Source organism: Anguilla rostrata, chromosome 1, assembly GCF_018555375.3.
Source record: "Anguilla rostrata isolate EN2019 chromosome 1, ASM1855537v3, whole genome shotgun sequence".
Lineage (NCBI taxonomy): Eukaryota > Metazoa > Chordata > Actinopteri > Anguilliformes > Anguillidae > Anguilla > Anguilla rostrata.
Genome location: NC_057933.1, coordinates 22,594,857 through 22,621,415, shown reverse-complemented (window position 1 = coordinate 22,621,415; position 26,559 = coordinate 22,594,857). Strand labels below are relative to the sequence as shown.

Genomic DNA, 26,559 nt, shown 5'->3' with positions numbered 1-26,559 from the left:
GTGTTGCGCGTCGGACGCGGGGATCTCCCGGCTTCCCGGCCGCAAAGAGGCTTAACCCGGCTGTAAACAGGCAAGAGCGCGACGGGCGACGTGAACGCCGCGTCGAAAATGCCGAGAAAACGTCACGAACCGCGTATTCGGCACGGAAACCCTGCCGTGCGCGAGCGTGCGTGTAGCCCCTGAACGTTGACAAATGCGGTACATTAATACAGCCATGACAAACAACTGTTCGATCTTTAACGACATGAACTTCAAACGCATGGAATCAGGGCTCGAGGCATGGAAACAAACAGGGGGAGAGAAAGAGCGCGCGCACAGCCTGGCTAGTTATGTCCAGAGCCTGGCCGGATTCCCTCACCTGAGCACATAGTTGACCCAAATGATGTTCTTCTCATTGGCGTTCTTGGCGTTGATGGCGATGGTGGCGCTGGACTGGATCCAGATGTAGCCGCCGTTCTTCTGGATCCAGCGGTAGTACTTGGTCACGCATTGGCCCTTGTTCATCACTGCGGGGTTTCAGCAGAGAGCGGGGGTCAGAGACTCAGGGGGGATGGGGGGGCTTAGAGGGGGGGTGGGGGTGCTGGTCAGCAGCATTGCAACTCTGGACATGTCACAGAATTGGGTTCAAGCCCTCAACGGATCGATGGCGTTTGTCCTCTGAGCACGGTTCTCCGTCTTAATGGATAAACTGCAGGGCACTGTGTGGCACTCAGTTATGACTTCTGCTAAACAAGCATTTTAAATAATCTAATTAATTATTACTGTATGTCATTTTAAATAAATCTGGCTTTTTATAACTGGGGCAGACAACTTAATATGTATTCACTTACTGCTATTACTGCCCAAAGAAACTAAATTCAATAAAACCTAAAGTGAATAAAAATATAATTAAAATAAGCAAAAATCTGTACATGCTCCTATTTTTACATGTTCTACCACAGGAAACAGGAATATCAGAACACCTAGACAGCCATTGTGTTTTAATGGCACATCAGGGTGAGTGAAGAGCGTGCGGTACAATGGTCAATAGCATGTCTATTAAGAAGCACAGCCCCATTTCGGATATGCAAAGGCACAGCAGGAATTCCCTCTCGAGCCTGGGCCATTATTTAATTTCTCTGAGAACATAACACCTCCTCTAAAAGGAAATACTGTCGGTAGAATGCGGCCACCAGAGGGCGCTGTGAGTCTGCACAAGCTTCTTCTGATGTCGTGTCCTTGTCTGGATTTGCTCAAGTGAAGACGCTCTAACGGGTTGCAATAAATTTGGCTAAATTAGCCGCTAAATGGTTATCTCAACCAATATGTATTTGCATTAATCATTGTGCTCTAAAACAGAAACAGTCAGAATCTGAAAGAGGTAGTAAATTCATATTCTTGGTTTAATTACAGCTACAAATAGGCCTTTCCATAGAAAGAGTTCCATGAAGAGAATGATTTATATAAAAAGAAGTCCAGTAATTAAAAACTATTAGGGACTAATAGCGTTGTTTAAAAAGCTATCCCAGGGGCTACAATAACTGACTTTAGTTCACCGACTGCTTTCTTTGCCTGAAAATATAACATTAATGAATGAATAAATAAGGGAAATTGCAAATAGTTTGTGAGGCCTGCCCCCTCCCTCCTGTGTCCATGAGCTTCTCCTTGTTTTCACCTTCCTTCTTTTTAACTGGGAGTTTGCATTTGTGCCTTAGCGACAGCAGCAGGGGAACTAAGCTCCAGCTAATGCTAAATGTGTGGGATATTACACACTCTAATGACAAGCGACACCAACCTGCAAGCTACAGAAGAACAGACTGAGACAAAGGGAATATATACCTAGGCCTACTGCATTTAGATATTTCAAAGAAATTATGACAAAGCTAAAACAGGATATTACCTCAATGAAGAAGAAAGGTATTTGCGGATGCTACGGGCTTCCACTACAGTAGCATAACTGAAGAAAAAAACGAAGTTAAATTGAAACAAATGCTTTCAGTCTAAACTGGCAAAAGCAACTGTGTGCTCTCATAGGACAACTGAAAGTGTAGTAATGGAGGATAAATACTGTATGTGTATAGCACCTCTCAGAGAAAAGACATTGCACAAAGCACCTATACAGCACTGTGCTCGGGTCAAATCCCTGATTGAACCTTACACTGACCGAGCTAAATTCCTTCAAGATGGATAAATTGTTTAAAAAAAAAGAAAAAGAAATAAAAGAAATCTCAGCGGGCCTATTTCCACTACCCCCTCCCTTCTTGGCACCGTTCGAAGGCCCCCCATCTGCCCTCTTCCCTCGGTTGCACCTGGCTGCCTCCGTTTGGACGAGGCCCCCGCTCCCCCCCCCTGCATTACTGTCAATAGCCCCCCTCCCCCCCCCATCCTCTCCTTCCCCCCGCGCCGCGTCTACGCAGGTGAGCTTTATTTTTTAACCCCTTTCACTTACGGTGCCATAAAATCAATCAGGGTCTGCTCTGCGCTATCGATTAAGCGTTAATGAAGCCGCCCTTTTCTTTTTTTTTTTTTCTTCTTTTTCCAGCGGCGAAGTTGCCCGCCCCTTTTCGGAGGCATTAAAAGGAATACGGTCTCTTTAATCTGCCGCTCTCCCCTGCAGCCCCGGGCGTGCCCGCAGGGTGGCTTCCCTCTCGACGCGCCCGGGCACCTCCGTCCTTCGGTTTGTTTTAATCACTTGGATCCCTTCCACGGCGGCGGCTACCTTTCAGAATACCCTTTACCCAGAGCGGCCCCGCCCGCGTCGCCCTGTCGCCGCCGTATAAAAGTAAGTAATTTACACCCGTGAAATTGCTCTAAAGAAAAAAGTCCTTGCCATCCATTGGGATATTACTGTAAAGGCAACCCCTTTATGAAGGAGAGGAGAGGCACGTGGGTGAGGGGGGGGGGGGGGGGTTGTTCTGGCTGTGTGTCTCTCAAAGGGCCCTGGATAGAGTTTGGCCAGAGCATATTGTGTTTGGGATTCACGGAAACTCTGGCAAGGTGTTAGGATGGGTTGGTGAACCGCGCTGGAACTTCACGATAAAGCTCGTCGAGTTTGGGAACGAGCTGGAATACGTCACACACTGAGAAGCGTTCCTGGTTGCTTGGGAAGCCTCAATTAGTCAGTAACACTGGCAGTGCGCTACCGTGAATGAGCCATGAAGTAATCATGCTTGCTGGATGATAAAATGATGCACCGAGCAGTAACACTGGTTTGGTGTCATTAAGAGCGTAGAAATGCGGTGACATTCCTGACCAATCGAACGAGCCGCAGCTGAACGTGTCTGCGTCTCCCTCAGTACGCACGTTTGCATGTTAAAATGTTGGCGGCACACGGCGTTCTCCTCGACGCGCTCAAAATTCAAGTCGGTTAACGACGTGCTGAAACACCGCGGCTAGTCGTACGTCTGGTTCTCCGGGCGAGGACGTACCTCAGTAATGATGGTCCTTTTTTTTTTTTTTAAACAGTCGCGCGTTGGTTTATCACAGCTGAAGAGCTACGACGGCTCAGATGCGCAATTCCTTTTAATCAGTTTCAACTAGTCTTCAGAGGCAGGCTCTTGTAATGTGCCTGGAGGTGCAGACCCCGAAGCCCCAGAGATTTCTACTCTCCTTCGCAAGTTATCCCCCCCCCCCCCCCTCCTCAGCACCTCTGTTTTTTTTCCCCCCCTAACATCCGTGGTATGAATGTTGAACTGTTTGTTTTATCATCGCGTTTTAAGACGCGTTTCCCTGGTTTATATTCTGTTTTTTTTCCTGCCAGTGAAATGCGCTGCACCGTGTCTGGGAATTATTGAGATGAGGTCACTGTTGTCAAGGTTTATTTATTTATTTATTTATTTTTTTTCTGTCGACGGGCGATAAAGAGCTGTGTACATCAAAGTCCAACGGTCTGATGTTGTCATTATGCTGATGCGTTTGTTTGTTTTGTTTTTTGTTTTTTTTTCGTCGCGGATGAGCTAGTCTTTGGCGGGGGACGCGGATCCCGAAAGGCGCGGCGTTTTTGTGTGAGCTGGACGTTTGAGACATTGACAATCGAAACGCGCCGCTTACGCAACTCGTAACTCTGAACGGTCCCGAGCGAACGGGTGCAGATTACTCCTGCGTCCGCTCAGACTGCGGGCGCGGAAGGGGATGAAAAGGCAGCGAAGGGGCGGGGTGCTGAGAGCCGTAATGGCGGACGAGCAGCATCTTCTTCCTCCCGCTTTTCAATGTCACCGGGTTCGGCCGCTCTCCCCTCTACTGGATTTCAAATCAGAGGCTAATGGAGCCGAGCCGGTGGCTTTTTAAGGCGAAGGGACAGCGTGCTGCGGCAGTAATTGCTCTCTAATTCAGTTGGACTCTCAATATCTAATCAGATAGCAAAAAAAAAAAGAAAAAATGCCAGAGCAGCTCCAAGGACACTCGTTCTCCAGAGCGAACGCCCAATAACAGAAGGGGCACTTATAGCAGGGGGCTGGAGGGGAGCCTGGCGTGGGTTTGGAGGGGAGGCACTGACCGAAAGAACGAAGATGGCATAAAAGCAGAAGGTTAAGTGAGAGCATATAACTTCTACGTAGTTCATTATAACGAGATTATTTGATTTTTTTTTCTTTTTTTACAAAGGGTAATTTAGTGATACTGGTTGGTGACATTAGAACTCGGAGAAAAACAGACAACCCCTGTTGAGTAGCATTACTCAAGGACTGCACATCTTTAAGGAATGTTCAGGCAACCGAATTTCTGTTTGGACAGCGTTGTGCAAAGTGCTGCTCAACTGGCATCCAGCTATCCAGATTGATTAATCTCAGCCCAAACACTCAACAGTGCCTACAATCTTAGGCCATTTCCTGAGATTGCTGCAAATTGAGGTCTAATATATCTTCTAATGGGTATGGTCTAACACAGGTATCAACGCAGGTAATCCATTGTTGCATAAGGGCGGTCAGATGTAGATAAATACAGACTCTACAGGGATATAGTTTTATATGGGTACAGGTCAGCACAGGTGTGGTATTTTTTAAGGGTGAGCTATATATTTCTTTGAGTGTTCAATGCCATATGAGTATGTGTGTGTTGAGGTGTAGCTCATGGTGGGCACAGATCTGGATCTGTATGGGTGGAGTTCAGAAAGGGTGGCATGGGGTGGTTCTTACAATCCAGGTGGCTGTGGCGGATGCCCTCCACGTCCTCTGCATGAATGAACTGGTAGCATCTCTTCCCCACGATGTCGACGGGCGTCAGGTCCATGTAGTCACTGATTCTGAAAGAAATGTAAATGGTGTCACCGGTTGAAAAAGAAAAAAGTAAAAAAAAAAAAAAGTAAAAAAAAAAATGAATTAATTTTTTAAAAAGCCTATGTTCAGATATTGGGGCATGACATCACAGTGGAGAGATGAAGAACAAGCCTCAGTGCCACATCAGCTGGATGATTTCTACCTGACAGCTGAGCCTGATGGGGAAAGGCAAGGAGAACCCTGGGATATTGGAGGTTAGGATGTCACGCCATGGCGACCCGGAGATAATCCCGGTGTCACATTATCTATCAATTTCCCTGACGCGTTTATCCAAAAGCAATCTGTCCACAATCCTTTCTACACAGCCGGCATTTTTACTTGAGTAATTTCGGGGGGGAAATTTCTTGGCTCTGAAAAGCCGCACGCCCACACAAATCCTCGACTCTTAAACTGAAAGACGCTGCATATCATTTCTTCGTTGGGCTTCCGGAGAGTGAAGAGAGTCTTTCAGTAGATCGCGAGTGATTTCGGGGCCCGGAGTTGTCGTTATTTACCAGATTATTTAGCGGTTATTTATTCCGGCTTTTTTCTTTAGGAAATGGCCGGAGTCGGCTCGATAAATATTAATGGCGACAAACTGATGTAAACTGCTTTAAATGCACATCAAATGAATTACTGGAGATGTGATGTATGTAAAATGCTCATGAGGAAAGCAGTCGGGGGTGGGGGGGTGGGGGGGTGGGGGGTGGTTGGGTGGAGGGAGTTAAATCTCTTCCTCTAATATTGGTAAGATCTTACGATCTCTGAATGACTGAAGCGAATTCGGCTCCTGCCAAAACGCGCTTATTGCTTTTTAATTTGACTGCCACCGCAGTTCAGCAGCTTCTCCGTTCAGCAGCCTAAGACACCTACATGAAGGAGTGGCCTCCGATCTTTCAGACAATGTTAATCAAGATTGTATGACAAGCTGGCTGAGTGATTACTTAGTCTGATGTGTAATCAGATCTGAACAGCGCGCCACCGCAAGGCATAACCACGTCAAGATTAAAGAGACAGTGTTTAGTCTTCCGCAGGTTATGGTACACATGCGCTCAATCACCTTCAGTCAAAAATAAAATGTCATGCGGAAGGAACTGATTGCTACCTTCATGCCTAATATCCTTGACAATGTGTCACGTCAGTACAAAACTTGACATGACCCATAATGAATGTTTCTATGCCAGATATACTCATATATAACTCATGTCCCCAAATAAATGGTTTGCCTTCAGACTGCATATCGGCCCTATGTGGTAATAACTGTATGTTTAGCCCTTTTAAAATAAAGTTAGCAACAGTTAGCTGGTTAGTGCTTAGTCCATGAATAGTAGACATTTAACGTAAGCCCACCATGTAGATTCCTAGCTAGCTACTACCATCAACTATGGTAGAGCCTCAGAGACATGAACCTTTTGGAAATGGGGTCATTCATAACACTGAAAGTTAAGTCAAAACACACAAATTTTAATTTAAATAATTTATTGGAATAGATACTTTAATTACTCCAGCCTTACTTTTAAGATGCTTTCACACACTACCTATATTGTAATTAAAAAACCAGTAATTGGACCAATATAACCTGGGATCTCATTAGAACATGGTCAGCTTTTCCAAGGATAGGTCAAAGGTGCACCATAATAACAATCCACAGATAACTACTGCTAGAAAAAAAAACAAAACGAACAAAAATTCTACCAGTCTTGAATTCCCTAAAAACTAGGCTTGGATATGTGTGAAAGGTACTGATCAAGAAGTGTGAAGAGGATACATGAGCCAATCAGCAAGTTCAATGGGCATCACTGAGGGAACACTGGAAAGGGAGCAGTGGCCTATGGATGCACAGGCAGGTTCTGACTAGCCAGCTGCACTTAAACTGCTTCTAGACTCACTGTTAGTCTGTTTATCTGTCAATGTGTGCGGAAACGAATTAAAACCTGTGTTTTATTGTACATCAGAAAGTACCATTGTTTTTGATTAATTGATGCTACTTCCTCTAAGACAGTCTTATCTGAGAAGCGCTGTTGTGGGTGCAGGTTTTTGTTTCAGCCCTGATTCAACTAATTAACTAATCATGGTCTACAACCAGACCTGGGCCAAATATGCATTTGTGTTGGATTCAAATACTTTTCTACGCTTTACTGATGTTATCTAGTGTATTGTAACCAATTAAATACTGTCAAAAAGTACAAACCCCACCTTCTGGTCATATTGGCAGGCTCAATTACACCAGGCAAGATCAACAGAGCACAGAAAAGTATTTGAATCCAAAACAAATATGTATTTGACCCAGGTCTGTCTCAGCTAAGACCTTAATAAGCAGAATCATGTGTCTTAGTGCTGAAATAAAACAAAATCTGTACCCACACCAGCCCTTTTTGGATAAGACTGGACACCCCTACTCCGAACTCACAGATTTTAGATAGACCCTACACATAGTTATTGTGGAACTGGTGTATTTCCAGTTTTTTAATCAATGGAATATGTGATTAATTTTTGTTTAATTCTCTCTGTTGTGTGGCAGTAATTAAACGGTATCAAAATGTTATATGTATAGTACGAACTGGGGCTTGGCAAAATGTAATTGTTTGAATAATGTCTAGGCTGATACCTTGTTTGGTCGTTCAGTCAGTTCATATTTCTGAGGTTCGATTGCATGTATCCAGCAACTGCACTACACCTCACTTAACTTTAAACTCCACAAATTTTTATGCACTTATTTCTGTGCCAGGGTGAAATAAAAATTCACAATAACGCATGGTTTTCTATAGTCTATTCGCACTCTAAAGTCAAATAAATATTCAAATTTGTAGCAGTTTGTTACATTTATTTAAAATCCATGTGGTTCCAAAACAGAATGAGATTGATATCCTGCTCGGTGTGGCTGAGAAAATTTGCCCTGAGGTTGGTGCTAACCAGGGAAAACAAACTGCACAGAATATCCATATATACACACAAAGGGTACTACAGGATGGCCACTGTTAAAAAGATTAATACAAGGCAACTGCAATTAAGTATATTTATATACACTTTTTTCAGATCCCTCATGGAATGTAGCCATAAAGCCTATTTTGTTAAAAAGAAAAATAGCTAGGACATAAGACTAAAGTCCAGAAACTAAAGCTGCACTTTAACCGCACAGTTGTGGCAATCTTAAGGAGAGCGGCGTAGACATAGCGTCCTACCTGTTCTCACAGTAGACGATGTTGAGGTCCATATTGACCCTGGTGACGAACATCTGGCAATCAATGCGGACCTCGTTGATCGTGGGCGGGGGGAGGGCGTGGGCAACCACCACCATTCCCATGATCTGATTGGGTACCGATCGGCTGTGAGTCAGCGCCATCCGGATGCGAAGCCTGCCGGTGACGTGGATGACCTTGAAGGGGAGAAATGAGCGTCAGTGTGGGAAATATACGCACGAGTCTGATATGATATTATAATATTATGTGTGTGTGAATGTGGAGACACAGAGAGAGAGAGAGAGACAGCGAGACAGAGAGAGAGAGAGAGAGAGAGAGAGAGAGAGAGACAGCGAGACAGAGAGAGAGACAACGATACAGAGAGAGAGTGAGAGAGAGAGAGACAGCGAGACAGAGAGAGTGAGCGAGAGAGAGAGAGAGAGAGGAGATACAAATTGAGGCAGCAGGTGCACTCATATTTCATTGAATGGACGTAGCTCGGGTCAGTGTTTTCCCCAGCCCAGGGGAATCTCTGTGTATGCTGTTTTTTAAATAGGTTTGATTGAGCTGTTAACCGAACGCTGATCTGTTTTCAGAATCACCTGAACAGCGCATGCAGCCGGTCCCGGGCTGCTGAAGTTGTCCGGGGGATCCTGCCCCTTTCCTCTTGTAAAACCCTATGTGCAAATGTATGCGCTAGAGGACATGCGTTCTCATGGCCTATCCCAAAACTGACCAATGGGGCCCAAGCCCGGTGAAAAGAACATCCGTAGGCAAACGTCAGATGCTCATCTTGCAGGAAAGCCGTTGTAACAAAGAGCACTAGGGCGTGTGTTGTGCACTATTACACGAGGATGAGCTTGCAACAACAAAAAAAGACAGCAAGTCCTCATAACACCGCATAGTTGGAGAACCATCAATCTCTACAAAGCGGAATTCTGTAGGGATCTGGAACTCCTGCCCAGGCCTTCACACTTGAACCTCTCCATTGAGGGCTCTGATGGCATGCACAGTGATCAGCACGCTGTTCTGCAAGCCAGCGTCCACACACGCCAGCGCCCATGAGGTTGGCCAGCGCGAAACCTAGATTGTTTGCTGAAGAGGACTTGGCTCCATCGCTGGCTAGCCCAACTGGGCTGTTGCTAACACCACCGCATTCAACTGCAATGATGGAGATTGGTGGGCACTGGGCCCCTGAGAGATCAGCTGGCCGACGACCAGTGGCTGTGTAGCCGCCTCCCTCCAGCTGGCCGCGAAAGAGAATCTGAAGAGCGGACCGCGCGCCTGTGTCGACCGTCAACCTTGGCAAGGTGACCGATGACTCGTGGTCATCCAAGATCTTCCAGATTATTGACAGACTGTTTGGCTGTAACGCCCTGCCAGGTCGGAAATTGCTAGTTGTGAATACCCCCAGCAGTGAGTGCAAAGCCATTTAGTCCAACACAGTATTGATTTCATGAAGGCATTGCTCTGCTTATGAGTAGGGTACAAAGAATCCTTTTTTTTGACCAAGTTAAATCACCTTAGCAGGATCTCATCAACTCTCTGAAATTAGGTGATGTAATGCTTAATTTAGTCACTCAAAAATGTATCACCATGTCATTAATGATATGTTAAACTGAGGGCAACAAATATTTTTAGAAAACATGTATGTAGAAATTACAGAAAATCTATACCTCAAAAAATCTAGCCTTTAAAAATCTAAAACATAAAGCTTTAATATGCTGCTATGTTTTATTAATGTTGTATAAACCTTGTGAACAAATATGAAGATGTCATAGCGCAACAGAGTTTCAAATAAAAACCCACTCCTAAGGATCAAAATACAGATAAAAACGAAAAAAAAGCAGGTAAAAGTAAATAATGCCTTTTCCTCAGGAGGAGTATACAGTAGAAAAAAAGCGAAGGACATAATTGCTTTTTTCTAGCCTTAAAGTTTTGCAAAGCTTTAAAGTCTTTGTAGCTCCATTTTGCCTGGAGGAGGAATTGACTTGATATGCGCACTGTACTTTTAGATCCATCCATTTTAATCACTCTCGGAAGCCAACTGGGAATACCCATGCGCGGTGCTCCAAGAGCTAACTTTCCCGGCTTCTCAACTACTGACACTGCCCTTTCAGTGGCGTGCCTCAGAGAGAAGAGATGCTATTATTATCATTTATATAAACAGATCGGACTCTCTCTAAACTCCGTCAAAGCTCGGGCCGTTGGGGACTTTGTTTGATGCGGCTCCTTCTCCGCGAGGGAGAAAGTCATCCCTGGGCTTGTGGAACCGAGGATGCGCCTCGCCTGGCTCCCAGCGTTAGTTAGCGGGGGGAGAGAGGGGCGGTACACAATGAAATTAACACCGCGTCCGGGAGACGCCTGAGCCCGCAAAGCCATCCCAGCTTTGACACAGTACAATGGCTCCGTCGGAGAAAGGGAGCCCGCGTAGAAAATGGCTTTCCTATCGGGCGGATTGCATAATGTCTCACTTTTCAATTCAGAGTGCTCCGTTTCTGTATCATAGCGACTCCCGACCGTTTCCCCTCCGTTGAATGGTTATTATCCCTCTATTCCTAATCCCGAAGACTTAGCGCTCGGCTCGTGCGCGAACCGTGTCTCGGAGAGAGGGAACTGTCAGGAATTGGATTCATTTTACAAACTATTTTTAATGTGAAAATCTTTGACTGCCAGTTGTTGTGTCTGCATACGGAGACTGCATACGGAAACCCAACCTGCTACTCGGAGAGATTAAGTTGTGCACACTAGTTTTACAAATTGAACGCGGCATGTAAAATGTATTAGTTACTAAAATTTATCATTTTTATGCCGTTTATGCGCTATTAAAATATTATGTTTGACATAATGGAACAAATAATTGTATGAAATTACTGACATTCTGGATTTGTAAGGCCTTCTCATTGATTGTTATTCATTCCACAAGTTCGCATGAAATGGTCTATTTGGGTAGAGAGAGAAAATGGCAGTAAAACATCGACTCCAAAATGGCAAGAGCGAGACGTCTGGATGGCACTGCCTGGCTATTCTTTTAATCACGGTCGTGTCTCCTTTGTTTATCTGACAGATTCTTCACGAAAGCAAGGAAAGGCTGTAATCTTAGTTTAGTAGGATGTTGTACAAGGCAAGCGATGATGGACGTAGCATTGTCATTTCAGACTGTCATGAATTAAATTGGTATACTCAGACAAGGAATCATTGGGAGTTTACGAATGCAGTTTCGTCATTTAGCCGGGTGTGCAATTGCATGGCTGGGCGTACTTTTTGTAAACACGGTGATAAACCAAAGCATAAAAAAGGCATAAAGCGAAGTCTTGTAATAAAATGCAAAGCAGAGCAGTCTTTAACATCAGAAATTCAGCATCAGAAATGTATCTGTGCTGAAACATTTATGGTTTAGCCTGCACAGAGCTCAGGGTAGCGATGACTCAAAATATAACATGAACCGAGCGAGGAGAAGTCTTAGTGTATGTAATCCGCACATCCCTTAGAAAGGCTGATTTATGGTCACATGTCTACTGCAGCCAACTAAAACAGGGTTTTTTGGGAGCATTTTTGTTAGGTATGAATGCACTGTGTCTGTCCTTCATTTTTAGGTATGAATGCACTGTGTCTGTCCCTCATTTTCATTCCTTAAATGCATTTCCCTGGCACCCTTTACTCTTCAACCAAGGCTGCTTGCTTTACCATCACAAGTTGCATGTGAAGTTCCTGAATGCGAATCTAGAGGGACAAACATGTGAAAGATACCATATTTTACAACACAGTTTAACTTAAGCAAGAACATTGGCCTGTAAGGGTCATGTTGTGCATGGTGGACTTTTGCTTTAAATTAAAATTATAATGCAAAAATCCCAGTTCCTAGGACCCCAAGTTCCTGGCCTTAAAGGGATAGTTGACTTTCAGCAGTTTATTCATATCGTTTCATTTTATTGTACGTTTTCCATTGACATAGTCGTGCAAGCTGCACAAGCAGCTTGAAGGCCCTTTGAAGAGTATATTTTCTTGCATTAAACCCTGAACACACTGATGTGTCTATATCAGCCAATGTAAAGCTGGTCAGAAACTCCTGTAAACACCAAAAATATCCTTCACACAAAAACTGTCCGGGCCAATGTAAATGTAAACAAAAACAGAACTTATATTTTTAAAAACACACAGTGAACTGCGGTTTGAAGTGAGCTACGTCTTCAAACCGGAAACCAGTGTTGGACAAGAGTCACAGTGTTGTCTTTCCAGTGTTGAACCGGAGGCACAGAGTTGTCAGTCCGGTGCTGAATCGGATCCAGAGTGGTTTAATCCAGAGCCAAATATGAGCCGAAGCTGTCAATCCGGCGTCAGTAGGACTTCCAATGCGCCGCCTATCATATCGTTACAGGAGAATGACAGGCGCGGACACGCTTGACAAGTCTGCTGCCAGTCAGCGCTTTAATAAGACATCACAGCCCACCGAAAAAGGGGAAAAGAAGATGTCTAATTACTGCCCAAAATCCCCACATGCTCCGCTGTGCAAATGCATCCCCCGCTGCAGAGCAAAGCGATGCATGCAAAACACCGGCCTGCTCCACGACCATGAAAGAAAATAAAATAACCCCTAAATAAATAAACATTCAGACACGTTGGGGGGGGGGGTTCAGAGAACACAAAATGGAAATTACCCCTCCGAAAGCCCAAAGCTACGGGCATCAAAAGTTAGTTAAAAAATACAACTTTTTGAAGTAATTGCCACAAAGAGAAAGTGGGGCCCAAATTGCTGCAGGAGTGCTCTTGGCAAGAACATCATAAGCTCTGGCAAAACATTAATATGCTCAAGCGGCTAAATGCAAACTGACACGGCACGGGTTCGGCGCGGCGGCGGCAGCGGCGGGCGGATGAATAGCATATCTCAATTTAATACGAGCCAACATAACAAAGGGATCAATTTTTATAATTCATGGTTCAGCACACAGTGCTCTCTCTCTCTCTCTCTCTCTCTCTCTCTCTCCCCCTCTCCCTCTCTCCCCCCGCCGGTGAATATAGAAGAGGTATACATAAGAAATCAGATTCATCATTTTTCGCGGGATTCTCGGGAGTGCTTTGGAAATGCGGTACAGCGCAAATAATGACGGAGAACCTTTACATGAGTGCATTAAACGAGACGGGGGCCGAGCTCTGTTTAAAAAAAAAAAGAAGAAGAAGAAGAAGAAAAAAAAAGACGGGTTTCGAAGCCAGAAGAAGGATCTTTCTCTTTGATTTGACCTCGGGAGCGGCGCGGATATCAGCGGCCATGATGCTCGAGAGGCCGAGGGGTCTTGTCTGACACGGGGGCCCCCTGGCTAACGGCGGCGCCGCGCATGCAATATTTATGCCCGGCGGATTATGTAACAAACACAAGTGTTGACTTTATTCAAAATAAATGTAATAAGAGCTGTCCTTGTCTGCGCCGGTAATGTATGCGCGCCCGCGCGCGTGAATATTTATGCCGGGCGAAGCGGAGCTCTCCCGGCTCCTGTTTATTTGCATGGAGCGCGCGTGCGGGCAGGGCAGACGCGCGTGCGGGCAGGGCAGACGCGCGTGCGGGCAGATGCTGCGGATGAGGAGGGAGGGAGGGAAAAGAAAGGCAAGGGGTAGTGGAGGCATTTAGCGAACTTGGACGCGCCTCTGCGCCCGATGCGCTGCCTCTCCCTTTTTTTTCCGCGGATAAACGAAATTCGGCAGCGGAGAGAGTCGCCCCGTAAAAACCCGCCGGCCGCCTTCTGTTCGGGAGGGCAGGGCGAAAGCCGCCCCTCGCCGGCTCGTCCCTCGGGCCGGGGGACGGAGCGGCTCTGCCGGGTCTGAGTCGCCCCTCGAACGCCAGAACGACCCGTTCGGGTCGCCGTTAGGTTTCCGGCTCCTGCTACGGTCTCGCTACCGTTTAGCGGCGGAACGAGCGCTAGCCCGCGCGCTCACCGGAGCTCCAGGTCTGCCCCTGTCCCAGAGCTGGGGTGCAGCGGTGGTGCGGCGTTTCCGGAAAAGAGGAAGCGCGGAAAGCAGCTTACCCCCCATCCCTGCAGCTCTCTCACACGGCAGATTTACGCGCAGGCAATGCTCCGGGTACTCCGGGAAATCACATGTACGTCCAGAATATCGATATTCCAAATGCTAAAGACATCTGTATATCTCCATTCAGAGGACATGCATTGAGTGAGCCATTTTTGTCACCTGCAAGCAGACAGGTATTGAGAAATGAGCGATAACCCGAGTGTGTGTGTGCTCTCGCTGTCTGGGAGGCAGCAGCTGCGCGAACAGATAGAAAAATTGTCGTTTGAAAGAGCTGTTTAAGGAAATGACTGAGGATCACCACACTCTGTCGAGCACGATCATTAGACTGCAGCCTGCCTTCTCCCTCATCTTTTCCAAACGGGGAGGCTGGAGAGGCAGTCCACAGTCCACACAGTGCTTCAGAGCACACATCTGCGCAGGGAGCAGGTGGCGAACTCCCGCGCTCTCGAAGACACACGGGCTCACCTTCATCGGAACCGCAACGATACATTACAGCAAAACTAGCTAACGTCACCTAATCTGGTCATAAAAAGGTGAATAAAATAAATAAACAAAAAATATAGGTTATCCTAGCGCGCCTTTATTTTGGAGAAATTTCTTCTGTTTGAAATACCAAGCATCATAAGTCATATTTGATTTTCCTAGCATTTGTTTATGCAACATACTGTTGTCAAAGACAAAGAGGACCGAATAAATTAGAACTCAATTAGAACGGCAGGCGCAGATCTCTGCAGAGAGGGAATTGAGGGAATCGCGGCGGGAGCTCATTTGGGGGGGGGGGGGGGGCGGCGCGGCTGAAGTGTGCTCGCATGTGGGGGTGGGGTGGGGTGGGGTGGGGCGGTTGGTGTGAAGCGGCGGCCGCCGTACCTTGTACCCGGACGACTTGATGTGGACGCCTCTCTTGGTCAGCGTGGACTTCATGCGGATGAAGAAGGAGCGCTCCAGAGTGTTGTCTGGAGCCAACAGGCTGGGACTGGTGGACTCCACTGCGGATGGCAAACAGAAATCCAATTACTTTCCATTACTTTCCCCAATAAGCCCGAGCAGAGAAAGCCCTGGAGAGGGGCGCGATATTAAAAACATGTCCGGTTACAAAAGCTGTAATAACTTCTCATTGAGTTCCTATCATCTCCAGGTAATTGTCTAATGGAGAAGAGGAACTCAATAAAAAAACATGACGCCAATAAAAGTTTGACAATGTTTTAATAATGCGCACTGATAATAAACATGCTCTGCTTTGTTTGACTTTTTAAATCCTTGAAACTCCGCAGTCACCGACATTAGGAACATGAGTGATGCGGAGTTGACAAATATCAAAACAAATCAGTTCTAAATTAAAAAACGAAGTAACAGTTATCTTCGGAAACAACGTTGACATCAAAACTGATATTTAAAAATGACTGACGCACACATCAACAAAACCGTTGAAATTCCTAATGGCAAACTGAAATTGATCTATATTCTGCAAGTGAGAAATGGCATCTTTATAACCTTGAGGCCTGTTTACTGTATGTGTAATGGCCTACCGGCCAAACTGTTAATTTCTTCCAGTTTTTCAGGGTCTAATGTGGTCTGGCGGTTCAATGGATTTGAACCGGTTAACCAGAACTGCTGAAGGTTCAAATCTCCGATGAGATTCCGCTCCACTGTAAGCCATCTTAATTATTTCAGTAAACATCCAGCTATTTAGTTGGATGCCTGTTAAATAAAAGCCAAGCTGCCTGGGACAATGGTGTCTAGTAAGCAAATAAGCAGTCAATATGGGCTCAGTGCCTAGACAGTTCTAATACATAGATAATTCATTAGTGCTGTGTCTGCCACAGTGACACTGCCCCTTCAAAATGAATGGGAAATTTGTTTTAAATGAGATCATGGTACACTGTGCGGTTGTTCCATTTATTCCACCAATCTATTGCAAATACGGACCCTTGCAATACTTGTGCGGTACATCACAGCACACATCACATTTCTTAGCCCTGAAATTATCTTTACGAGCCTTTATTCGACCAAGGTCATAGAATAACTTGGTAGTCCGACATAAACCAATTTGAGTTTTTCATAATTTAAAAGGAAAAATAATCCCATCGGTCTTCGCGCTCAGTGGCGTGATTTTCGCGGTGAGGGAGTGACGGCTGGGGAGATGTGTGGGGGGGGGGGGCAGCGGTGCATTTCTGTTCCCTGTTTACTATACCGCCATTCGCAGACTGTACAGGAAAGCGAGCCGTGGACAAGGCATGGAGATTAAATTGAAAAGGGATTACTCGCAGGACACCTGGAAAATCCGGTTTTCTGCTGCTCTGCATATAACAAGGCATCAGTGACTTTGGTTTGGAAGTGGCAACAATGCGTTCAGGCGGGGAGGGGGGGGCTGGGAGTTTTGGCGGCGAGGGAGAGGGGGGGAGGGGGGTTGTGTTAGCGCCACTGTCGTTCTCTTTCAGAGAACCCCTTTTTTTTTTTTTTTAGTTTCTGAGGACATGAATTAAATGTCATTTAAAATCTAACTAGTCCTTTATCACTCCGGGGAAAAGCAGAGCCATGTTATATTTAGTCATTTCATTTCTTCTGATTAAATATGAATTACTATGAAATTTTTCTCATCATCTAACACAGCAGAATACGCCAACTGCTTTTTAATACACTGTATAAGCACAAACTTCAGCTCTAAGAGTTTAATTCGCCCCTCTAATCCAATCACATCAACCTTATTTCTCTTATCAGAGATTCCCATTTTGAATTAAATGAGCTCATTAGTTTTAATCAAAGGCACAGAGATCAAAACTTACACTTAAACGCTTCAGATCAGAGCTGTCAGTCAGGCGCGGAGTTCTATTTTACTAAAACACAAGATCAGAGCGCCACGAGAGCGGCGCGGTTTTCATCAGGAGCGAGCCCCGGCTTAAAGACGCAGCGCTCCTTTTCATCGGCCGCTTCGAGGTCATCTCTACGGCCCGCTTACCGCCGCGTCTCCGTCAGGGGGAGGGGGAGGGGGGCGGTGGGAGGAGGGAGTGTGACATGGTAGTGAGGGCGCTGACGGTTTTTTCCATAACTCGAAGCGCGCGCTCCTAACAGGTGAGGATCGTCAGAGCCGCGTCCGCTGTGTCGCGCTTTGATCTTGCGCTTGAGTAAAATTGAACCGTACACCTGACTGACCAAGCACATGACCCCCCCCCCCCGCACACTTCAGATGTTGAAAACAGATAAAATGAGCCGCGCTTAAAACCAACGCTATCCAAATCTTTAAATGTCAACCAATGTCAAAAATAAATATGCTTTGTACTTCTATGAGAAATTAAGAGCACGTGTCGCAGTGCACAATATGACTATTCACAGTACGTTGCTCACAAAAAGCTGCTGCTTGCAGCCATTGCAGTAACTTCATTTTGATGAATTTCTGAAAATCTCTTGAATTTTAGAAAAACGAAGCATATCTAAACATATTTAAAATACAGTGAACATAACAGATCAATGAGCTATAGCATATGATGTTCACAATGAAAGAAATAGTTGCACGGTACATTGATATTAATTCTGAGAACAGTAGACTGTTTAAAAAAAAAAATCAAGAGTAAAAAAGTACTCTTAAATTTTGGGGGAAAATGCCATTTTCAATTGTATTAAATTGATGTCTTTTCAAGATATGATACACAACACAAACTCCCTCCAGCGTGCATACAAGTGTATATACACATATTTATTTGATACAAAAAGATCTCTAAAATATCTACATCATTAGTTTCTCTTCTTATTGATACGGCCAATACATTTTTGGAGACAAACCAAAATAAAATCAATTTAAGTAAAGAAATAAATTCGGCTCGAGCGACTGTTCTCTCTTCTCCTTCTCTCTCTTCGCGTTCAATTGAAACATAGTTTGTTCTGCCATGCAGTAAAACAGGTTGAAACCTCCCTGTGGGCATATTACTGGGGCAGGAAAGGAGACTTCCACCGAGGCTCTGCGGAATATGAGACAGCAGAGTTATTACAATCGGGTTAAGACAAACGGAAAGACGGCCACCTCTTGGTGCCAAGATAGCGGTAAATAGCTCTGTTTTAGAAATTTCCGATTTGGTTAGGTCTATTTATCATAATCATATAACTAAGACACAGAGACGAAGAAAAGTTCAAAGACAGGACAGTTTTTTTCCACTCAAAATACAGAAGGCGCAAAGACTGAAATGTAAACATAGTGAATGTTGATATATGGAGATACGTATTTACTGAACTTCTGCAAATTCATAATGGCTTCTCAGACAACGAGTTAAGGAGTTTTGCAATTGCAGATATTATACAATTTCACATTATGCAAGTACTGACAGTACTGTCAGCTATTAATTAATTAATTCATTCATTAGTCAAGTGAAAAGAAACATGACATTTGTTTTCCTGGTTGTACACATAACAAAAACCTCACAGATTATACCATGTCGACAAATATTTAATGTTGCTATACACACATAAACCCATACCACACTTCTCAATAGTCATAATCCATACTTTGCATGGATTAACAAAAAAAATCATACTGTTTGCTTTCATACTGTCCCTGTACAAATGTACAATACCCTGAAAGCAAAAAGATTTCTAGTTTTTATTTAAAACAGCATTGATGTAATGTATTAGGTTGTTTACAAAAGTCAATAATTTGTTAATGTTGCATTTCAAATTCTGTCACCAAAGATAATTAGGCAGTATATTTTCAGACAAATACACACATCATTAAATGACTGTGTGCCCTAGTAATGTTAAATTCATTTGAGACTACTTCCATTGTTCTCTTTTGCAAACAGACATCACACCTAATTCTGTTTTTCATGGAGCTAGTTATTTTAACTTTCAAAAATTGCTTTATTATGTTTTTTTGGGCCTAGAATCCTGGAAAACAGTCACAGTCTGTGAGTGCCAGCATGCACAGAAATAGAGTAAAATATTACAATGGATTTGGAGGAAAAGAGAACCTGCATCCGCTATTACATTATTTATGTGCTTACTGTACATTGTTTATTTTTATATACGACCCATTTATCACAACAAGCCCCGAAATGGAATATATTTAGCTTATATACTATATGCTGCTGAAGGATTTCAAACAGACCTCGAACCAGGAGTGACGTGTGACCCAGGTCACATGTTTCCAACAGGGGACGTGCAAAAAGCCACAAGACAGACCCGTCTAACAATGCGGAGTTTGACTGGCAAGACGGCTAAGGTCGTACGGTACGCCGTGCCGCATAGCGATACCGAGTTCAAACCGGGGGAAAAAAAAAATATATAAAACCCTTCAAAACCTGCCTCACACTTACACCCTGATCAAAGCCGGTTTCTTCTTTCATTTTTAAAATGGCAGAAAAACATGTTTCTTTACAGGGTCCACTCCAAAGCAGACGTAAGGTGGAACATGCTTCGGCGGGGGGCGGGGGAGAATATTTGATGGTCCTGTTTCTGTTATTCGCTGAATGATTCAGAGGTGAAGCCCGGCCGCGGTGTGAGGTGAGCGGCGCCAGAAGCCCAGGGGCTCGAGCAGCACGCACGCCGGCGAAGTCTGCGTTTTTCCTTTTCGCGGGAGTCGGTGCGACCGAGGACCCGGCGCAACGGCCGTTTCGTTCAGAGACGCGACGCCGAGCCACCCTGACATTAAGAGCTCGCTGGCAGGCCATCACTTATCCCCAACTTGTTTTGCAGATTCTTTTTTTGACGGCGCCCGGGGGAAACGTGACCGTTTTATTCAATCGCCTAGCTCCCTCGGTTAAAAAAAATTTAAAAAAGAGGCCGCCACCGCCACGCGTATCCGTCTGAAGCGCCGCGGTATCGTCGCGGCGACTGGGCCTCGCCCGTAACAGACGTGTCGCGGGGCTGTTCGGGAGGGCCGACCTTTTCCGGCGCTCAGAAAGGGTTCAACAGGTCCTCCGAAAGCTCCGAAAGTCGGGGGGAGGCGCCGAGCCGGCCCGACCGAGCGAATCACCTCTCCCTCCGCCCCCGTTCTCCCTGTGTCTCCTCCGCTGCTCCCCACGCCCAGGGCCAGGGAAGCCCTTCGGCCCATTACAGTACGGTAGCGAAGGCTTTCAAAATCGGCCCCGCGAAAGGAACGGACTTCTCCGTACACTTCCTGCGCTACCTACTCATTCCGTCCCACTAATTTTCAAAAAAACCTACGGACCTCTTCCGGGAAAACGCATTAAGCATTCATTTCAAGCCCTGACTGGACATTAATATTAAAGTGTAGTCGTAGTGTAAATTAATTAGTTTTTCGGACAAAAGGTGCTGTTTAAAATGTCTACTTGAATATGCTTGTTTCTCTAAAGCACCACAAGCACTACTAAAAAAAACATTTTACTCACAATTACACTTCCAATGATGTAATGCAACGTGACATTTGAATGCTTCTTTGGTTTTTCTTTTTTATTCGGTTGAGAACATGGAGCAAACAACAAAGTTTGTTGTTTAACGAGCCCCCCATTCATTTCCCATCCCATCAAGACCCACAGGTATTCTTATATACAACGCTGCCAAACTGGTCAACCAAATTATTCGGAGAAACAGATGCATTCCTTTAGGGTATTTCCCGTGACCTTCGCCGTAACATTTAGTCTCTCGCATTCGGTGTGGCGATTGACATTTACAGCGCTCTGACCTCGGCCGTGTAATCATGCAGAGAGCCGCTCCCTCCGCTTCCTCCGCGGGCCCGCCGCATTTCTGATGAAATGGTATTCTCCGCCTCCGTTGTCTGAGTCCCCCCCCCCTCCCTCTGAGGACGCATCTGAGCATCTTCTCGTGGAGGTTTTTTCTTTAACGCGCCAGACTCTAAAACTCAGCTTCTCCTACATCCTACGCTGGATGGGCCCCGTTGTTGCGTTTTTATCCAAAAAAGGGCGTCATCGCAAAATGAAAAAGGCTGTGGGTTCGGTTCAGGAAGGCTCATTGTACCCATTAGCAAAGGACTCACCCTGTAGTAAATCTGAGTATAACTGAAAGCTGAGGATAAAGGAGTCTGTCAAGCAAATAAATGATATTAAAGCAGTAATATTAATAGCAATTCATTTCATGGCCATTCTCCCTTTGTGATTTAGGTTTTTATTATTATTGCATTCAGAATTACTAAAGATCACTTATTCTGGAAGGGCTCGTTATTTCGCTGTTGATTGTTTAATAGTCTCTCATGAATCCCTGTTTATCACTCGGTTATCAATTGATTTGGTGTTACCTCACACTGGTCAGGCATTTTACACGTGCTCTGATAAATGGCTACTATACGTCTGAAATATGTAGCCATTTTCTGGTTCAACAGAGCGCATGGAACTCTTACGATGATTTTTTTTTTTGTTTGTTTGAAGTTTTACACACAGTACTCCTTCGACCCACCTTTTATGAACTTTGAAACTGATTCTTCACAGCTGCAGTGCAGGCACGGTAATATAAATAACGGTAATAAAGATTCCGAGACGGAATATACGGCGAAAATATTAACAAAGATCGTTCCGTGACAGATTGGGAGAACATGGTACTGTTCTTTTCCTTATCGCCTAGCGATCAGCATCACACGGGACCTCAGCTTTGAAATGCGTCCAGTTCAATCGACCCCTCTTGGCTACATGTCAGCTTTTCTTTAGACTCTTTAGTGTTTAAAGTCTAAATCGCTTAAAATGTTTTTAAAAAATGACGGTAAAACCATAATGACTTGGCTCTTGGGTGCCTGTGCGAGATGAGCAGTATCGGATGCCTCGAGGATGAAAGCATGTCTTCCTTTTTGTTTTGAGCCCATGAGAACATTTACTTATAATCACAGTCAAATCCTATTACATGAGAACATTATACCATCGCAATTTGGCGTTCAATTGTCTCTAAGCCACTCTAATGCAGACTAATAGGTGTGTTAGCCCCGTCTTAAAATGTGATATCCATTGAACAGTGGCAGAATCCAGGGAAAAAAACCTGTAAGGATTTGTGGAGGAGCAACTCTGAATTCACTTGTAAACAATAAGCTAATTGGTCTCCAAAAACACAGCACCAACCTCCTCGATACAATTTTAATTTAGTCATAGCCGACTTAATTAAATAACTGTATGAATCCTGCCCATTCCACATACTGTCTTATTCCCTCCTTTTCCCCTTGGTCAAACAATTATTGATTTTTAAGGTCAGACAATATTTCACATTCTCTTACATATTATTCTTCGTCTTCTCATTTTTCACACTTGTGCTATTAACATAAGGAGGATTAATATCTTCTCGGCAGAAAGCACAATGCTACTTAATGCAGCTCTGTCACTGACACTAAGGACAACATGAAATCAAAATCAGAGATGAAAACACACATGATGAATGTCTTTTGAATACCCAATGTACCGCACCCAAGAATCTGAGGAAGATATTAATATTGTAAAATTTAAAGATGCAGTTAAAAAGCAAACTCTGAGCCTTTCGTTTATTTCAGAGGCTATTTTTCATATCTTGGTCCCATCTGATGTGCATGTGCTTCAAAGTGTAAATTTCATACAATATGGAACAAACAATTAAAAAAAACAGCTTGCTTCTTTTCGGTTAAGAGCAGGTAAAAGAAAAGTATACATCCTGGAAACTATTTTATTTTAAATAGGCCTGTTACAAGTCTAATAGTAGCTGAGCTGTGCAGTCCTTGCATGGGAAGAGTTAAGTCAACACAGTCATTCTGCAGTCTCCCAATCTCCCAGAGAACCTGCTGGAGCACAGTGACTTGAGGAGAAGCCCACCAACTGAAACCCTCCCTCCCACCCTGCCTCCCTCCCTCCCAGGACAATGCTACCAATTATGCTACAGCTGATTATGCACGACCCTGAATAGCTGCCAGCCCCTTCAATGCATATTTTGTTACCGAAAGTCTGGTAAGTTCTCTTTTTATGCATTTGGCTTGGCATGCCCTGGAAGGTCATGTGACTAGACATGTCATGTGACTGGCAAAGAGCCAGCCTTGCTGTTGAGAGGAGGCGCTGATTTCCAGGTTGTTGTGTGGGACAAAAAACAACAACAACACATTACTCACGGACTGGAGGAGCCAAAATTAATTTCATGATGAAACCTTTCAGCATGCCACCATCCACATTTAAATGATGGCATTTTAAGAGTATTACTTTCCGCAGTCCTGAAAGCCCAACATCAATAACCAAGCGACAGGTCCTCAGGCCCATTCCGCCTGTCTCAGACAGCTGAATTCTGGGTACATTTCTTTCACGCGATGGGGGAGTGGGGTGAGGAGTGGGGGGAGGGTGCGAGGGGAAGGAACACACACAACTACAAGCACGGTACATGACTTATATGCCTCAGTCAAGCTTGCCTACTCTAGCTAATATTCCTCGATTTACATTTATATAAATATTAGTACCAATTCAAAACGTCAAGCGTTTAGCGCGCAGATAAATCAAAATAAAGCGCGCGCGCTGTAGCTCTGGCACATCCAGTCTTTCCCGCCGCTTTTGATGACTGCGGGTCGGCGGCTCAGGCCCGGTGATGAATGGGGGCGTCACGCCGTACATTAGTAATGATATATAATGCGCCGGGCTCCGCGCTAATTGGAAGGCACCACTGGCTGGCTCCATATTGAGGAGCGGCGCGGGGCGATTTCTCAACGTTGCGCCGCGCGACGACGGGCCTCGCCGCGGCTGACAGGCGCAGAGCGGGCCCCGTGGCCTTACGAGACCTCGCTCGCCCCTCTCCCTCCCTCCCTCTCTCTCACTCGTCCTCTCTCTCTCTCTCTCTCTCTCTCTGCCGGTGGAAACAGGCAGAGCTGGGACCCTACGTCCTCATACTGTAGTGAGAGGACCGGCTTCATCTGCAGACTTTTTTCTGCAGAAATTTAAAAAAGTGACGAACCAAGTGCTTTTTCGTGAGAGTTCAGCGACGTGACGAAGTGAATTTAAATGACGCGGGTACTTTTTCCCGTGTTCTTTCGTCTCTGCCGTTAGCCGCGGCGCGCCGCCCGCTACGTACCGCTCGCTTTCCACAGCGCGGCTCCTCCGCCATCGGGCCCCGCCCCCGTATTTAACTTCATTACGTGCGAGACTGACGCGTGGACAGATTGATCGTGGCGTACGCGTAATTAATTACGTCACCGCTTAGCGCCGCGACATACGCGTCACGGCGAATCTCTTCACACTTCACCTGCTTAAGGCATGACAATGTGATAAGCATTAGCGGTAGCGGCTTGCCAATGTCATTCTGTGCACCGATTAATGACATACAAATAAGGAATAGGGTTTTTTTTGGTTTGCTGGTGTCTCCATTTTTGGAGCTACTGAGCATTTGTGGTGAAAAATTCAAAACCTGCATCATGCTCAATATAACGCCTGTCCACTGTTTACTGCGGATGGTGCTTCAGTTGCACATACCATAAAAAAAAGTCTCCATTGCCTATTAATACGTTTAGCACCCTTTCCCAAAAAAAAAAAAAAAAAAAAGCACAGGGAAATAAAAACAGGTTCTGATTGGTTTGCAGAAATGATGTCACTGTGTCTGTCAAGTCATAAATCACTTTAAGGTGTAAGAATACTACCCATCTGATGAATTTCACATTTGTGGGTATGGTAACACTTGTGTGTATGTGTGTGTACTGTAGGCTTGTTGTGTGCGTGTGTGTGTGTGTGTGTGTGCGCGCACGTGTGAATACTGCGCGCCATGCCTTTAACTACAGCCGCCCGACGCTTCCTCTGCCTCCCATGAATTGTCGCTACGCTGACCTTCAGAATGTCACGATGGAAACAAACACTGGTAAGATAATTGTTGTTTGAAATCGCCCATCATGTTTTACTGCTCAGTCATCCGCGGCGATCGCAGCCCCCTGATCTCCGGTATCGGGCGATCTGGCGGCGCCCGGGGCGTGCCTCGCGCGGAGCCCGGTAATACATAACAATTAGCCGGAGAACAAACACGCCGACAAGCCCGCCGGAGTCGGAGCGGGGCGGGCGAGCGAGGGGGCGACCTTGCCGACGGGCGCCCGCTCACCCCGAGCCCCCCCCCCGCGTCCCGTCCCGTCCCGTCCCGTCCCGCCACCGAGCCCGCGGGGCACCGCTTTCAGGGGTCGCGACCCCTCGACCGCCACCCGCGGCGCGCGGCGCCCCTCTCCCGCCGCGGCCCGAAGAAGGGGCGTCTCCTCCGCCCGTTGCCCCGGGAGATCGGAGGTAACCGCCCACCCCCCCCACGCCAACGTAAGCTCAGCGGTGCATTTTTTTGTGAAATCACCCCCCCCCTCCTCCACCCCCCCCCATCGTGGCTAATGGGGAGATAACCCGGCGGCCTCGGGGAATCTTCAATCTGCCACGGGCTGGGGGGGGGTGACGCGGCCCATCCATTATTAATATGGTAATGGGGGGCGACGGCGCGACAAGGCGGGCCACTTTTTATCGGCGCCGGGTCACTCTGGCCCCGTGTCGGCGGACAGGTGCGGTCGACCCACCCCCGAGAGCAGATGTGAGCGCCAGATATCGCCCGCGCGGCTCCTTTATGATTTTTCGCTATGAGACGTGCGACGGTAAACAAATAAAATAACACGGGACTTCCTGCTGTGAAAAACAGGGACAGGTGGGACATTTTTTTTAAAGAAACATATAAATGGTTACTGGGTGTGGTGAGATGTGAACGAAAAACTACAGCTTTTGTTGGTTGGAGAAATGTCAGAGCCAGTGGTTGGGGGGTTGGGAGGGAGACATCATCATTACCGATCAGCTGTAATGGGTGCAGGGGATAGAGAGGGTATGGCACTTGTCAGAGGGGCGACTCGAGTCAACACTAATAATCCAGCCCGCGGAGAGAAATGCTGACGCAGCTGCAGTCCTGTGTGCCATCTATTAGTGGCAAAGGAAGAAAAAAAAGGCTTCAACTGGTCTGCTCATCTGAGGGGTGTGATGTGGGCGGTGTGGCGTGAAGCCTTCCTGGATAAGGCTTTTTTTTTGTTTTAAAGTAAACAAAAAAGACGTGTCGTAAAGCACTGCGTAAACCACTCTACACTTGGAGCTGGAGAGGAAAGAGAAACCGTGAAGGTAATTTTCATGTTGACTACTTTGCTGGCTTTCTTGCCCTTGAGTGGCAGTTTGTGAAATGCGCTCATTCTGCATGCCCTTGGCATTATCATATCTAGGACTCTTCTAGCCAGTGCTGACTGGATC

General features: G+C 45.7%; 1 protein-coding gene across 5 annotated transcripts in view; it reads right to left on the bottom strand.

The window, feature by feature from the left end:
• Window positions 1-26,559, bottom strand: part of LOC135252213 (neuronal PAS domain-containing protein 3) — a 300,620-nt gene that overhangs the window by 6,622 nt on the left and 267,439 nt on the right. For all 5 annotated transcript variants that reach the window (XM_064330040.1, XM_064330056.1, XM_064330047.1 and 2 more), the window contains 4 exons: window positions 15,299-15,417; window positions 8,414-8,607; window positions 5,112-5,218; window positions 359-506 (listed from right to left, as the gene is read on the bottom strand). In XM_064330040.1, coding sequence (XP_064186110.1) covers window positions 359-506; window positions 5,112-5,218; window positions 8,414-8,607; window positions 15,299-15,417 — 568 coding nt within the window. The remainder of the gene's footprint in view (window positions 1-358; window positions 507-5,111; window positions 5,219-8,413; window positions 8,608-15,298; window positions 15,418-26,559) is intronic.